The following is a 16810-nucleotide window of genomic DNA, read 5'->3' as shown; positions in this document are numbered from 1 at the left end:
ACATGGGAGWCAAGCTGAGCAGATTTGAAAAGCTTCGTAAGAAGGGGCTTAATGTGCTCCCTTTGCCTCTTTTTCTACCCCTTATGTATATGGTGAGATTTTAACTAACATCTAMGTAGCAGCTTCTGTCTAAATGTTGTGCCTTTTCATTCTAGTATGTGCCAAGTCCTCTTCTTGTGGAGGGATCCGGAGTTAGACTAGGTGAAGAAAGTAAGGCCCAAATTCAGGTATTTTTTATTCCAGTACTGTTGCCCGGAAGGAAGGTATCCTTTTCTCGGTGGCGTTCTGCGAGTTGGGACATAAACAAGTTTGGCACTTAATCTGCACGAAGTCAAAAATGCTGTGAACATTGTTTTGATAAGTTAAGCACCCATAAATATTGCAAAAGGTTTGCATTTAAAATATCTATAAACAAACTGAACAGCAGTGCGTGTCCTAAGTGATGGAAGGAGTATTAGTTGTTTTTCATGATCTAAGCAAACATTCATATGGCTAAATTTAAAATTTATTTGCTTTCCCTGGTACTCAAGTATATTTTATTTGGTGTTATTTTATACTCTTTATTGTATTACAAAGACRAGGAAATGAGTTATATGAAAGACTGCCAAACAAACAGGCCTAACAGTTGTTGTAGCTGTGTGCCCCTTCATGTTTTACCTTCCAGCRAACTAGTTAAGCACTGAGCAAGGGGAGCTGAAGTTGCAACTCAGGTGAATTCTGCACTTTAATAAGTCCAAGGCCACACATAATTTCGGACTCCTCACACCGCAGAAAGTCTGGAGTTTATTTTCTTTCTCCTGATTGTGCCCATCTCTATCCTACGGGATAGACTACGGGATAGACTTGAAATGTGTCAAGAAATGAAGGGCTGCAGATCTGTGTGTCGTCCAGATCGGGATGTAATGTGGTCTGAAGCTCCTGGAAACCAGCCCCTCGAGAGAAGGGCACTACATTAAAATAACCGAGCAAAAGCTTTCCTGAGCAGTGTGTGTAAAGGCAGCGCAAGGAGCCCCATAAGTGAAGATGCATTTGAAATGTATAAGGTCTATTTTATGCAGGTAGTATGCAGGTTTTGACCATTTTAACAGGAAGAGCTTGTTCAGTGACTTTCACTTGTGGTACTAATGCATAAGGATTTGTTCCAATATGCTGTAATATTTAACAGTCTATAATTTTAATGTACGGTAATGGCTTTCAAGCAGTAAAATGTTCAGATTACTTTGCACCACACTTCATTGTCAGCCTTTGTCAATTATAGAAACTCAGCTATTTTGTCTAGAAAGAAAATTAATGAGGCATTGTGCCTGATCAGTAATTCAAAGTAACTGCAAAACTGTATTATTGAATAATTAAATCTATTTAAGATAGAGGTGCAGTCTGGACTAAGTTTTCTTAAAYACCTACATTTTGTTTTAGGAAATGACTGAGGAGTTGGCATCTCATTGAAATTCAAAAGAATCATTACCATTCAATTAAAAAAATTGTTTCCTAATATCTGTTTGAGAAATGTGTGCTTTATTTTTATAAAAGCACTTAGCTATGCATATACATCAAAGCACATCTATAGGATATTCATTTTCAGAGTTTTGTAAAAACATATTTTGTCCCATGTATTTTGTTGATTTGTCCTCCTTCCTGTGTAGTCATCCTGTTGTATTTTTCTTCCTTCCGTTTTCTTCCTTCAATGATAATGTAGTAGATACATTAGTGGAATTCTGTGCTCTGCATTTAGAGTTCTGGTGCAGCGCAGGAATATGATTGCGTAGAAAACAATTTGTATTATTCCAATCAAATGACTATTCAGCCCTTCAAACTYATTAGCTGTACCTCTTTTTTTTCCACGTTGATTTATTTCATYGGTAACTTCACTGAAACATACTGTAGGCACTGAGCTTACGGAATACAAATTGCYGTTCCATTCTTAGAAGCAAACTAAAGTGATTTTTGAAATGAAACTTTCACCTATTAAGGAGGGGAAAATGAAATAATGAAGAAATTGAAACAGTGACTTTGTTTTGCAGGATCTTTCATGTTAGTGAATACCTCTGGGAGATTCGCAGGACAGAGAGCTCACCTGCTGCTGCCTCACCTAAAGGAAAATGATACACATTGCATTGATTTCCACTACTACATTGCAAGCAAGAGTGGATCTAGCCCTGGCACTCTGAACGTCTATGTGAAAGTCAATGATGGCCCTATAGGTAACCCAGTCTGGAACACATCTGACACTGGTACTTGGAACAGAGCAGAGCTGGCAATTAGTACCTTCTGGCCTAACTTCTATCAGGTAGGTTTTGCTTTTTATGAAATTCCTTTTCTCGTAATAGGCACCAGGTTCTTAATCATGGTTTTGGCTTTAAATCAAGACAGGATATTCAGCATGCTGCGCTGATCTTTGTCTTAACTCTGTTCTCTCAGATGATGCCAAATGTCTTTTTTTTATATACTGTAACTATGTAGATGTCTGTATATGTATACGTGCATTTATCAAAGTATAAGAAATATATGTATATAGACACATACACCCTCTTTATATGTAGGTGAAAAAATAATCCGGAATCAATTTAGAAATTTTACCRTAGATTTCAGTCAGTTACCTCTGTTTTTCTATAATGAATTCACTCATACATTCAGTTCATTGGGGACGCTGGAATTGAACGCTGGGAGATTTTGTTCACGTTTGATTTAGATGAGCAGCACTTGTTGCTTCAGAAGCACCAGGGCCCTTTCTTGCAATCCTCAGTCTGAGTCCTCCGTTTGCAAGTCGTATTCATTGGTTCTGTACAACATTAATCTTAAACATAAGAGGAAGTGTCACAGTGATGTAGTGAGAATTTCATCTGACAGTTCCTTAGGACGATGCTTTTCCCTAGGAAAGCTTATGGATCCTACAGCCATTTAGTACTGTGTAGTGGTCTCCATTGAGTCTCCACTGCTGAATGTTGCCACTGTGCATATGGTTTGAGGCTTTCTGAAAAAAGCTACCYCAAAATAGAGATCCTTTGACTGCAGATCTCTCAAGGAAATCCAGTGTTGTCCCTTCACTGTACTCTGTGTGTGTCTCAAATAGAGGCTGCCAGCATAAATCCATCCATCTATACGTGCAGCAGTAAGCTTGCCCGGTGCCCTGAGCACCAGTGTGGCACCTGGAGGAGCCTTGTTTCTGCTCCTGCCCGTGCTGTGTGCTGTGCACCCCGTGCCCTCGCCGTGCACTCAGCAGTGCTGTACATCGAGGGAGTTGCAGGGGGCTTCCTTCCATGGCTGCAGCAGCTGCTCCATGAGGACGTCTCACATTGCCACAGCCTGTTGTCCTGAAGATGCAGGTGAGGATACACTTCATGGACACCTCAGCAGGCCTCACTGCGAATACTTGTAACATATGCATGTCCCCAAGGCTCAATGGGGATACTGTCCCCTTTTCAAGATGGGCAGAGGAGAGAAGGTTGAGAGGGGATATGTATAATACATGTATGTATTATATATAAATATCTGAAGGGAGAATGTAGGGAGAACGAGGCCAAGCTCTTCTCAGTGGTGGCCACTGATAGGACAAGGAGCAGCGGGTGTAAGCTGAAACACAGGCAGTTCCATCTCCATGTGAGGAAGAACTTGTTTTCTGTGAGGGTGMCAGAGCCCTGGCACAAGCTGTCCAGGGAGGCTGTGGAGTCTCCCTCTCTGGAGATCTTCCAAACCCTGCCTGGATGCTACCCTGTGCCCCGTGCTCTGGGTGTCCCTGCTGGAGCAGGGGRTTGGGCTGGATGATCTCTAGAGGTCCCTTCCAGCCTCAACCAGTCTGTGGTTCTGTGCTTCAGGCATATTTACAGAGTTTGGGTGCTCCTCAGCAACGTGGGTGAAGCTGCAGATGACCTGAATGTCAGGGCACAAGGCCCTATGCTCATCATAGAGCCCTTGCCTGGGTTAGCCCCACCTGCACCTCGCAGGGTGAAAGTGCTCTCTGTATTTGGCCACCAGGCTGAAAGACTGTGGGCTGTGCATGAGAGCACTGCCGAGACTGAGGGTGCCCCCCAGGGATGCCAGAGAGAAGGAGGGAGGGGATGCCCCGTCACATTTATGAAGAGGCTACTGCCTGTAGCAGAGCGCTCCATCCCTATTTCACTGTGTCACTGCCTGCAGTGTGAGGGCGAAAGGTAGCACAGCTTTGTGCCAGCGGGAGTGCCAGGTAGCTGATGGTGGAGGAAGGTGTGTAGGCCATGGCAATCGCACGAATCCCATGTGCCAGCCTGAACGGAGGGGCCACCGAAACAGGTTTGTGGCAGGCACTGGTGTAGGCATTGCAGTGCAAGGCTTTGCCGTGCCTCAGAGCTGCTTGAAACAACAGGAGATTGTCACTTTAGCAGTTTTCACTTCAGGTTCTGTGACAGGAGTCTGGGTGGGGTGCAAGAGAGTGACCAAATCCACACTCAGCAAATACGGACAGTCCCGGAATGTGCCCCAGAGCTTCCCTGTATCTGAACCAAAGCAGCGGTCAGAGGAGTTTTGATAGAAGCAGCCCTCTCTTTAGCTAATAAGTTGAAGCTAAATTTATATTTTGATACAATATAGACAAGCTCAGACAGCTTTAAGTGCTTTATCAATGTTAATAATAATGTGTCAGATTTCTAACAGCGTGATGCCTCCAACTGATGTCTGAGGAATATGGATATYTGCCCACAGAAGTACAAGGATAACCTTCCTATTTCATGTCTCCTTAGAGAGCTAAAATCTGGGCTGTTCACTCATATTTGTAGGTTCAGATGCTTGGATGTGGTTCTGCAATTTATCAAATTACTGTGCATCAGCTGACATGTAATAGACACCTGTGTCTTTCTGTACTGGGCACCATGTACTACCTCTTAGCCCTTTCAAATAGAGATATTTTGACGTAATCTGTCCTTCTTTCACTAAGAACTGCAGTAAATCATTTYCTTTGCATTTGCTGCATACAATTTTAGATTATATCTGTGTAGTTACTGCAATATAGCTGATGTGCAAAACGTCACATGCTCTAGTAATATACTTGAGTGTCAGAGGAATCAGCATAGAATGGTAAGGGTTCACTCATTGAAATGTAAATAGGGAAATCCTTGAGGAAGCTTTGTCTCCATATCAACACTTTATAGTCGATCATCTCCATTTCGGTGGCCTCTATTCTCTCAGAAATTCCTAATGCCAGAGGGAGAGAGTGTGTACATGGATCTTGCAGGAGCTCGGATTTCTGAATACGTAGGTGGGAGAAAGGAGAGGACCCTCCTGACACCAGCTCTGCTTCTGAGCTCCTGTTCTTTTGATTACAAAAAGGCATGTGGGGGGAAGCCCCTGTGTTTCTCACATCATCTCAGGACTTTCTCCCAGGGGTTATCTGAGGCAACCTGCCTTTATTGAACAAATTCAGGAAGAAAATCTGCGGAGAAGACTCTTTAAGAAATGGTAACAGCCTTCTTAACACCTCATATATAAAAGTTGGCAGTTTACTGATGAATAATCCTCAGGAAAATACCCCACAGTAGTAGATGAAGGGACCAAAGAATGTAATTGTGTGATTTGTTTTGTTTTGTTTTGTTTTGTTTTGTTTTGTTTGTTTTAAATTGCACACCTCTGTAGGCATCTGCATGCCCATGACAGCCTTATAGTTCCATTCCATTGGTAGGACACTTGTAAGGTGACCAGCTGAAAATAAAAACAAAATATACTGTAAAACCCTTAAGACAAATTATATGGTAACATTTCAAAGCTACAATATTATATAATTCGGGATGCTTAAAAACATAGAGGTGTTAGTCTGTTTTCCTGTTTATTCATGAAAAAATAGGCACACTAACTCCCACTAATGGTAACTGAATAGAAAGTAGGCTGTGTAGTGTGGAGTGAATCGGATTTTAATCCAACATCTGAAGATTTGTTTGTTTAAACCACATATTATTAATACATACGTGTGAAGCATTCAAAAGATTTAATAATTAACAGATATTATTGTAGCACTATGGTTATTCAAATTTATTAATACCTTTCATGTTGAATTTTCATTTAGATTGACTCTTTAGAAGTATAGGCTCTGAGAAAAGTAATTATTTTCTTCTAGTGTACTCTTTTCTTTTTACTAGGTAATTATTTGCGTAGTTTTACCCTATACAGAAGCAGTGCCAGATATATAAATCACAATGATAACCTGCATGTAACAACACTAATAGTTCTTTAATTAGTGCTCATTTAAACTTAAATTGTTGTGTTTTCTGGTAATTGAGATATGCTTAATTCCTTAAATAACGATCTTCTAAGTGCTGGTACTGCTTAGCATCTGACTTTGGCTTTAGGGTACGTCTACATTACGGTCCAGCTACTGATGAGCTGCTGTAACATGGATTGACACAGGCAAACATTTTGTGAGAAGCAAAGGCAACCAGCAGAGCCTGTTCTCGTCTGCTGTGGCTCCTGATTCCTGAGCTGCTTGTTCCAGAGTATCCTGGATATCCCTACAGGAACCAGTCATGTTTTTGTGTTAGAGAATCTCCCTTTTGGGGTGCTCCCCTATGGGATCATGAACAAGGGCCTTCAGCATCCTTCTTATTTAAATAGAATTAGGATGAAGACAGAAAATGAGGATTAAATGCTGTTTAGATTTCTCTGGGTTGTCGTGAGCTTGTTAGGTTTGTGGGGAGCAGTCGCTGTGGTTTGAAAGGATCTTCTTTTTTTCCCCTCTCTTTTTAATGTTTAGATTTTTTTTCTAATTTACACCCTTTAGCAAGGGAAAAAAAAACATTGGGGTCAGGGTTGTTCTTGTTTTGTTTTGGGTTTTATGATTTTCTCAGGTTACTTAATGATTCGCAAGCAACTGTCACGGAACGAGTGGTGGCAGGGGTGAGTGACAAATGCACTTCACTCATATGAAAGAAATAAYAASAGGRTTTATTAATATGGACAATGATTTCAYGAGATTCTATGGCAAGGTCACTTATTATTCACTGCATAGAGGCTCAAGATAATACATGATTATCTTGGGATACCCTCCCGTTGGGTCACGAGGTTCRGATTGGACCCGCTTGCTTTCCAGGCTCCTTCTGAGAGGAGTCTGGGTGCGGCTGGATCCAATCCTAGTCCCAGACCTGGTCAGCGGTTTATGACTAAGGGTTCTTGTACACAGTTACAAAGTAAAGTTAAATAAAGAGAGCGCGCTATGTTCACTTACCACAAATCTGTTGTGGCAAGGGGGGTTCTCTCAACCTCGAGGAGTAACCTCGAGAGGCGTCCCTGCTCAAGGGGAGATCCTGCTGTGCAGGCCGCAGCCGTGTCAGGAGAGCTCAAGGGGCTCTCGGGCTATCCACATATTTATAGGATAAGATGATTGACTTCTAGTCATTCTTTCATTTCAGAGGGCCATTGGCTAGTGTGTTAGCCTTACCTCCCCGTTGGGATGCAGCCTTCAGGAATGTTATGTTGAGTCTAAGTGGGAGAAGAAATCAGAATGGTGGTACCTACCAGGATTAGATAAATCGCTGGTGGTTAGCAACTGAACGGGGCTACATGTAAGGTACAGGCCAGGTTGAACTGGGAAAGGAACGTATCCGTCACAGCAACTCAAGGCATTTGAAGCATATTTTGTGTTGAGAAGCATTTGCGGTTTCCAAAAGCGGCGGTTTGTGAAGTGTCAGCGCCGAGAGGAGCCTGGCAAGGGGCAGGCGCTCCGGCTCTGCCCTGTCACGTTGTACATTTGGAATTGCTCCCTTTGTAATTTGCTGGGAGTCGCATGTAGCAGCAGTGAGCTGAAACAAGGCTGGATTAAATAAAGCGACAAACACTGCAGCTTTAAAATCCAGCAATGGAACTGGGAGAATTAAAAGTACCTTCCACTGGAGTGGGCTACTCACTGTGCCCTGCAACTTCTTTAAACATAATTTCCTATGTAACTGGGATGAGAAAATGAGGTGAGAGCTCGACAACAATTCCAGCATCCTTTTCTAGTGAGGACACAAAGGAGTTGGATGGTATCACTTCATGCTATGATGAGATTTACCCTTCACCGTTCCAGCACTTTCCCTGGTAAATGAGGAGATTAGGGAATAAGAAGCAGGAGATCCAGGCTGCCTTTCCGAGCGTCGGCATCCGTTTTCCCTCTTGAGCAGCTCTGTACGGGCTGTGCCCGGCACATGGCTCTCAGGGCCACTCGGTGCCTGAGGAGGCCTCCCCGTGCCCATCTCCTCTTTGACTTCCAATCGGGATGGTTCCCCTGCCCTCATGGCGGGGAACAGACAGGTTATGTGGAGGCGTTCAGGCCAGAGTGGCCTTCGCACGGCCAAGCGGTGCCGAGGAAAGCTCATTTTGCCCTTGGCTGGAGCAGGGAGGATCAGGGACGGTGCCGCCCTGAGCCGCTTCCCTTCTCCCCGTGGCAGCGCAGGGCCTGTGTGGTGTCCGACACCGACACCGCTGGGGCCCTCGCTCGCACAGCGGGTTGTTCCCAGGCGGAGTCCAGGTTTTAACAGGGACTGATCCTCCCTCCCGGCTGATGGGAGGGCAGAGGGGAAGGCCCAGGCAGGAGCCGGCCCTGTTGCTGCTCCCTAAGGGGTTTGACCCTGTTACTGCTCCCAAAGGGGGTTGATGTGGAGCAGAGTCTCCGACGTTGCCTGCAGCTCTGTCGGCTCTGGTGAGATGCAAAGCTCCAAGTCTCGAGCAAACAGAAGGTTAAATTCTTCCAGCCTAGCAATGCTTCAAACACAAAATGGTGGAAACACCTGGACGCGAGCTAAGTTCCTGGCTTTTAGCAGTGAAATTCTTAGTGAAACTGCTCCCGGTTTGTGCCCAGTCTGGACACCACTGAGCAGGAACGGTGCAGTGAGGAGCCGAGTTCTCCAAGGGGTTCCCTCAGGCCGCTCCTGATCCATTCCCTGCCGTGTGCATTGCATTGCCAGGGCCTTCAAAAACATCATGCAGAGCACCAAAGGCTTTCCTTAGCTTAAAACTGGAAGGGGGTCTGATATTTTAGCCCATAATCCTTGATTTATAAGTGCAAATAAAACACAATTCTGGWTTCTGATGTAGAAGATTAGAGTATTTCAGAGCCTGAAATTTCATTTCAGAATAGACCTGGTATTACTGCGCTTGTAGCATGTGCCATGTCCTTGAATAAATAAAGTATAAGGCACAAYAGTGATGTCTTCTTGGCTAGAGTTTGTCACTGCTGGCTGTCGTGTCTTTTTCTAGTTACTGAAAAATGCCATTTTTATACCAGGAAAGAGCCAAACTTAAGACCATTAAACTTGTTACCAGTTGGATAGCAGCCTTTAAGGGAAGCATCATTAAACCGATGGTATTTCAGCTTATGCTGCTTTCACTTGGAATGGGCACTCTTAAAGACAATAATTGTAATTTAATAGCACGTCCAGCTGGCCGTCTCTTGATACATTGTCTGGCTTATTTGTGGTAATGACCTTTTGGTATGGTGTCTAGAGACGCRGCGGGATATTTCAGGTCAGCATTTGTCTGTTGTCATTTAAATATGTCCAGTCAAGTTATTTCAAGGTTGCCATTTCTGCCCCTTAGTTGAAAAAACAGTTTTGGGTTTAGAATCCACAAGCTTGGTTTGCCCATGAGTACATTGCCATAAGAAGGGGCTTTGGTGCAGGTTCTCCTATGAATGCCAAGATCCCTGATTATGGGGGAAAAAAAATCGAGATCTTGTAAATAGGTACTTYTTGTATGTTGTTTTTTGAAGGTCAGGTATTTGATTCAGTTGGCAGTCAGGAGTTGTTGGGAAGAGGCAACATTTTATGTTTATGCAACACTTTATTTAGTTAAAACACCCTGTTAAAGACACCTGGCAGCAGTATTGCTTCCTTCTTGATGGAGCAAATTCAAAGCGAGTAGCGGGGGCAGGAGCGAGAGCCCTTCCCGCCGCCCTCTGCGTCTCTGCAGTCCCTGTGCTCCGCTTTTGCTCACTCGGTGACTTCCTCAGCGGCAGCCAGGAAACGTTTCCCGTCACTTCTGAGACCTGGCCAGCTGCTCCCGGCACTTTCCTGCCAGAGTGTAACATCCCGGTTGGAATATTCCTTGCGGGAGCCGCAGGTTCCCAGGCCTGGGCCTCCATTCTCTTGCCCTGCAGCCCTTCCTGGGCCTGCTGACCGGACAGGCCCCTCAAAACCAGAGCTGTCTCCTCCCTCCAGAGCACCAGGAGGACCATGTTTTCACTGAACGTAGCTGCAAACGGAGCACGTGCAAATGCAGGGAGAGAGAAAGATACTGCTGTGTTTGTTAAAGGCAGGAAAGATCTCCAAGATCCAAGATCTCTTTTTTTTTTTCTTTTTTTTTTCCCCCTGATTCCAGTGTGCAGTTGGGAGTTGCATCGTGTGTCTCATGCCGCCGTCATAACTAACATCAGATTCATTCATGCCGCTTGCTTGGGCCTCCCTGTTTCCATTTCAAGGTTGTTAGGGCTGCAGTAGTGATGATTTTCTTTGGAAAGGCTCTTTCAGGGCTCTGAATAGAAGTTACTTGTTCCCAGCTAGGTATTACTTTTCCTCTGCCCACTTTTCCCCAAATCRCCCCTACCGCTGTTTCCACCAAAAGCCTCTCTTGTTTATAGGGAAGAGACCTTCTGAAATGGTGAGGGGACTTGCTGTGGGTGCTGTGCTGAATGCTGAGAGCCAGATATGTCCCCTGCCTCTGCTGCCGTGGGTCAGGAATATCAGGAATTTTGAGCCCCGGCCGACTCGGTCCAGACGCGCAGAAAGCCACGAGCTGGGGCCTGGGCCAGAGCGACCCATTTCCCGCACACCTCAAATTGCTTGGTGCCCTTTGAACCTTCCTCATTGCCACGCTGAGATTCGCAGGTGCTGCCAGGTTTGCCGGGGGGACCGCGTTAGTGCTGTACATTGAAATATTGTTTGGACAGGAGACCGAAGGAGAATGAAAATGAGATTGTTTGGTGGCGTTGCAGGGTTAAAACGATGCACGCAGAGGCTGCAGCCCAGGGAGACAGAGAAGAGGAACTGGAGAGAATTCAGGATGAAGAAGACTCTGTCTGGGAGGGGAGAGTGGAAGAATATTCACTGATGGAGCGATGAGAAAGGTGGCAGAAGGCAGAGGAGAGATCAAGGCACTGAGAGCCCAAAACCAGTTTATAATACACAAGGAGTTGGAAACAGGCTCTGTTTAGGTAGGGGGGGATTCACAGGAGGCTTTTAGGAAGCTTGTATCAGTAAAAGGGGCCATCAGWGGAATCTAGAAAGGCATTAGAAGATTTAATTGTGTGGTAAAGAGGTAATGGAGGATGAGATAATAATTTGAGAGACTGAATTTAAAACAAAACTTAGAATAGGTGAAATCAAGACATGTGAGATAGGAAGAAATGTTACAAGTATTTACTCAACTCAAGGTTTATTTTAATTTCAGAAACAGTGATTCTACAAATGTTTGTTCAGCAGCAGCAAATGRTGATTTCATATTGTAGGGCTGTATGTTATCCCCGTGACATGTTTGTGTTCTGTRTCGTTCTCTTTCTGCTAAAGTAATTGCATAAAGGATGTGGTACACAGTGTCCTTCTGCGTCTGTCTCAAGGTCAAGGGGAGTATATGGAGGAAAAATAGTTTTAAAATTTTAATCTTCTTCAGTGAGCTTCCCGAGACTGTTTACTGGAGGTAATTGGGGTTAACTTTCCAAGCAAAATACAAGGAATAAAAAACAAGAATTTGGATTTGAGCATGAGCTTCTTGTGCATTGCTTTGAAAATGTACCTGCTAATGTTGCTGGCATTTTTTTCTTCTTTTCCACATAAACATTCTCGGGCTGTTCAAAGCTAAGGCTGCCAAAGTTTGGAGAGGTTTACTTTTGAGTGTGCTTAATTCAAATGACAAGAATGGTCCATTTATTTGGTGACCTATTTATAGCCATTAAACAAACCGTGGCCAATGGATCTGCCTCACTTAATTCACTTCAGTAGGTGGAAGATCAAAAGCATGGAAAATACACTCGTGAAAACAGGTATGCATGTCTCTGACACTGCAGAAATTGCTGTGTACTCTGCAAGTGTCACCTATTAAATACACGTTGGCTTTTTCTCTGTRAGACAAATAATCCAAAAAAAATATTAACACATTAGGTGATTATTAAGAAACTATTTTGGCAGGCCTAGTATTGGGATCAAGTTCTGGTTGTTTTTCCACTGTGAAATGTATGTGATTGCACTGGTTAATCTCCAAACATGGTGTACGCATTAAAAATGTGATTTATTTTGTCATCTCTATTTATAAGGAACAAAAGACCTTGAAGATTTTTGATTGTCATTCATTTTCAAGTAGTTTTCAAAGTGTTGCARGAATTAACTTTTTTTGCTGTTTATAGCACAGAATGTTTACATTTCCTCTGCTACAAAGCTGCTAACTGAAATTCTCCTTTTACTTCTCAGGTTGTTTTTGAAGTGGTCACTTCAGGCCATCCTGGATACGTGGCTATTGATGAAGTGAAAGTTTTAGGACACCCGTGCAGTAAGTACCTACCTGCGTGTTTGAAGCCCGGCCTCCASAACCAATATGGCACGGTGCTTCCGTAGGCCTGATGCACAGGAGAGGTGTCAGAAAGCAGTGCCACTGCTATAGAAATATGCTGAGTGCATGCAAAGTGTTGCAGGCATTTGARCACTGCACCTTACTGGCTTTTAGAACAGATTTTTGTATGCAGCTTGTGTGCAGCGATTCACATAAGGATCATTCCGTGCTCGGGGCATCTATCAGCTCCTTCAGACCCAAAATCTTCATGATTTGTTGCCCAGCTTTCTGTCAGCACCAAAACCTCAGTGCAGCTGCAAGCTGAGGCATTAGCAAGAGCAGATGGACAAGGCAGGAACGGAATATTCCTGCCTTCTTCCCAGGMTGGTAGGGAAGGGGACTCAGCTGCCTGAGAGCTGCGGCTTCTCTGAGAGAGGCTGTTTGGGGCGCATGCCCCCGTGCTGAGCTTTGGGTTCATGGCTGCACTTCTGCTGCACGTCTGCTCCCCTGTGCTTCCCATTTGTGTCCTTGTCCCCTGATGAAGGGTATAGAGTGCTCAACTGTCTATAGCTCTTTTAAAGAAGGTGCAAAAATAAGACCTTGTAAATGAAAGCTTTAACGCAGCAATCTGGATGCTGTCTTTGAACAGTCTACTTCAAAGAGCTATGATTATTCCGTGTTTCTGCTATTTGTTAAATAAGGCATATTAAAACCATGCATTACATACATGAGAAGTAGGTTGTAATCTTACTGATGAAATGACTAAGTGGGGAAAAGGCATCAACATCTGTTCACCTGCTTCTCRCGAGGTGCTGCTCCAGTGTGCATTCATTGTGGTTTATAAACCAGGCTGTCATTTAAAACAGAAAGTGGTTTACTGGTTAATGCTGCAGCACCTCATAAAAATGATTTTAGTGTTACTGGCAAGAAGACACAGAAATTTCTTCAAGTCAAATATGAAGACAGTTCTGCGGAATCAGCAGCTCTGTTACTTCTGATTCACTTAGTTCTAATAAACACAGAAGGCTCTCATGTTGTTAGACAGTGTTTGTGCTTAAGCAGCATTTTGAATTTCTATCTTCAATAGGACAAAACTAAAGCAGCATTTTATAAGCATCATAATTTTGTCTGCACAGATTTTGAGAGGTTGGATCTGTGCATCTCTACTGATTTCTCAAAACGTGCAAGTAGCTCTTATTAATTTGGAGATTGACTTATAACTGGTATTCGTACAGTGCTAACCTGGCAGCGTTGAAATCTAATAGCTTTAATGAAACAATTATTTGAGAAGTTAACTAAAATCTTGAAATTAAGACATCCAGATCCCCTTTCTACTTAGGCCTTGCYTGGTAATTCAGAAAGGTTTGATTTTTTTTCCAGAGCTGAGGAAGATTGAGGAAAAACAGAGTAGGGGCTAAAAGCAGATGAAAAAAGTAAAAASCAAAGCAGATGGAAAAAATAAAAAACAAAACAAAATCAGTAAGTCTAATAGATTTTGCTATAAGAACATTAATCATGACAGCATCTCCTGTAGTGAGGTATTAATTTGTGCTATCTTATTCCAGCTCCTTTTTGTACTGCCTTTTGCTGRGTATTAGCAAACCATTTTTTCTTGAATTCCATATTTATTCTGTGTTTAATATATTCCTCAAAATTGCAATTTCCCCAGCAATAAACTCTTCTAAAGAAACACCATCAACACTTCAAAAAATGCAGGTGCTCGGCTAGAAAGTGTGTGGCTACTTTGTCAATGTTTGCTGCTATTATACATTTCCATGACTAAAAGCTGCATTCAAAGCCTGGCTTATCTGCTAATATAGACAGCGCCGAAATTCCCTTCCACTCAAATAGGATTGGAGTACCTGGGAACACTGCTTTTTCTAGGATCATTCTCTGTGTCAAATTTCTTTTTTTTTTTCTATCTCATTTTGCTCCCTTTTTTTCTTCCAGACAAACATAAGCACTTTCCCCCATCAGTGGACGTAGTTCTTCAAAAGAAAATTTCACTGGTTTGAGTGTTTGCAGCTCTAGCGTTTTCAGCCTTAGTGAGAGAGTTACTGAGTTTTTTCAGTTGAATTTTCTTCAGTCTGACTGAATTTTCTTATTCTAAATGAATTGGTTTTGTTTTGGTTTTGTACAATGTAATTGGRAAACTTGCATTTAAAGAGTACAACTGTAGTTGGTGAGAGGTGCAGAGCAGCATTTTAGCTGTTTGGTTCTACCATTCTAAAGAGCTCCTCTATAGAAAATTTTACCTAGTTAAAAAGAAATACCTGTTTCCCTGACAACACCATTTAATTTCTTACTGTTTTGTCTAGTTGATAGTGTAAGTATCTAATATGCTTTCGTTCAAAACATCAATTACGTTTCAATACCGTGTCTATTAATACAGAGTGTTATTGCAAGAGAGATGCTGAGTGAAGATAATTTGCACAGCAGGAGCAATAAAATAGCACCCTTCTCTGCTTTTTCCCAGGTACAAAAGAATAAAAAATAAAATTAAAAGCACCTAAAATATAATGTTTCACTTGAACTTGAATAGCATAGCTATTTCATATGCTCTTATATATTAATCATAACTTTCATGTTACATAATTATTATTTTTTTCGTTCAACAGCAAAAACTCCCCATTTCTTGCGTGTTCAGAGCGTGGAAGTTAATGCAGGGCAATTTGCCACTTTTCAGTGCACTGCCAATGGGAGAACAAATGCAGGCGACAGGCTCTGGTTACAGGTAATTTCTTTCTTTTCTAATAGACTAAGATCTTCAGGGGGATAGAGGGCAAGTTCTCTACTTTTCAGTATAGAAAAATAATAGGGTTGTTTGGATTGTTTATTATATTAATATTAAACTAGTGTCTCTGAACTGCTGTGTAGTGTGTATTCTTTTGTAGAAATTGATACTYGAAGATTTTCCTCTTTCCTTTCAAGGGGATATGCTCTTAAAAATAAAGGTCCTGCTTCTCCTACCTGTGGAGACGATGAGTACATGTGACATCCCCAGGAGAGAACACATCACTTTCCCCTGGCATCAGCCCCAGCTAACTGAGACATTACATGTAGGGATATTCTTGGCTTGCCTCTTTCATTTCCTAGGCTAGGACTTTCTTCTATTAAAATGGCTTTCTAACTTTGGAAGTTTGGAGAAGATGGTGGTGGCAGTCACATGTAACCTGGTGTGTTACAGAGTCGCAGAATCTTACGTTCAGTGAGCCCCTAATTTTTGCTAATTCAATAATGTAACCTCTAGATAGGTGCCAGATCTTGATTTAAAGATCTTTATTCTGAAGGAACTCCTTTTCTTTCAAAAGAAACCACTTCATTATCTGTATGTGTAACCATGTATCAAGCAGATGCTTCTCCCTTGATCTGTTTTGGTAAAGAGTGTGCCAAGTAGCTGCCGTCTTGTGCCTTCATTCCAAAGTTGCCTCTTCTCTATTACAAGCAATAGTCTCTATTTAGACTTTGCATTATGAAAATATCATCCCCTCCCAATTTTCATGCTGTCCATGTGTTAAAAATAGCAAACTAGAATTGGGACTTTGTCTATTAGAAGGCAATAATATTGTTAAAACAACATCTGAAGAGATCACACAAAAAGTTAAGTACGTGGAGAGGGAGGGATGGGAGGAACTGAAGCAAAGTGCAGAGGAGACAGATGAAATTCTGTATGTTGGTTGTTGTTGTTCAAAAAATTTCAACTTTTTAGTACTCTTTTCCTTTCACATTGYGCATGCTGCAAAATTTCCTTAGGGGTGTGCAGATTTCAGAAATGATGTAGATGTATGGGAAAAGCTGAAAAGTTGAAAAGTTGCAAGCAAACCAGTGCACAAACAAATCACAGCATCACAGACTGGCTGAGGTTGGAAGCGACCCCCTGGAGATCATCCAGCCCAACCCCCTGCTCCAGCAGGGACACCCAGAGCACSGGGCACAGGGCGGCATCCAGGCGRGTTTGGAAGATCTCCAGAGAAGGAGACTCCACAGGCTCCCTGGGCAGCCTGTGCCAGGGCTCTGTCACCCTCACAGGGAAGAAGTTCCTCCTCACATGGAGATGGAACCGCCTGGGTTTCAGCTTGTACCCGTATACGCCAGACACCAAGTTTCACCTTACAACCAGTCTCAGCCATTACGTTGCTCTGCAGATTTCTGTAGCTGCAGAAACCCAAACGCTCTCCCACATTTCCAGCATGGTGCCTGTGCTGGTAACTGTGAGCTCCTTTAAATACAGACAGCTCAGTTCCTCGTGCACGTTGCTCCAGGGCTCCRAGTAAAACTACTTGAAAAAGAAACATATATCTGTGTATAATTCACGTATAGGATTATGATTAGCTACTAG

At 42.9% G+C, this 16810-nt stretch overlaps 1 protein-coding gene across 1 annotated transcript in view; it reads left to right on the top strand.

Annotated features, from left to right (window-relative positions):
- Positions 1-16810, top strand: part of PTPRM (protein tyrosine phosphatase, receptor type M) — a 328512-nt gene that overhangs the window by 35428 nt on the left and 276274 nt on the right. Inside the window, exons 2-4 of the mRNA XM_026035379.1 lie at positions 2022-2287; positions 12393-12471; positions 15090-15205. Of these exons, the coding sequence (XP_025891164.1) occupies positions 2022-2287; positions 12393-12471; positions 15090-15205 (461 nt within the window). The remainder of the gene's footprint in view (positions 1-2021; positions 2288-12392; positions 12472-15089; positions 15206-16810) is intronic.

The sequence above is a fragment of the Nothoprocta perdicaria genome, unplaced genomic scaffold (assembly GCF_003342845.1).
Source record: "Nothoprocta perdicaria isolate Ctin4 unplaced genomic scaffold, notPer1 scaffold_16, whole genome shotgun sequence".
Classification (NCBI taxonomy): Eukaryota; Metazoa; Chordata; class Aves; order Tinamiformes; family Tinamidae; genus Nothoprocta; species Nothoprocta perdicaria.
Note: the sequence above shows the minus strand (reverse complement) of the source record. Positions and strands in the feature narration are given on the sequence as shown.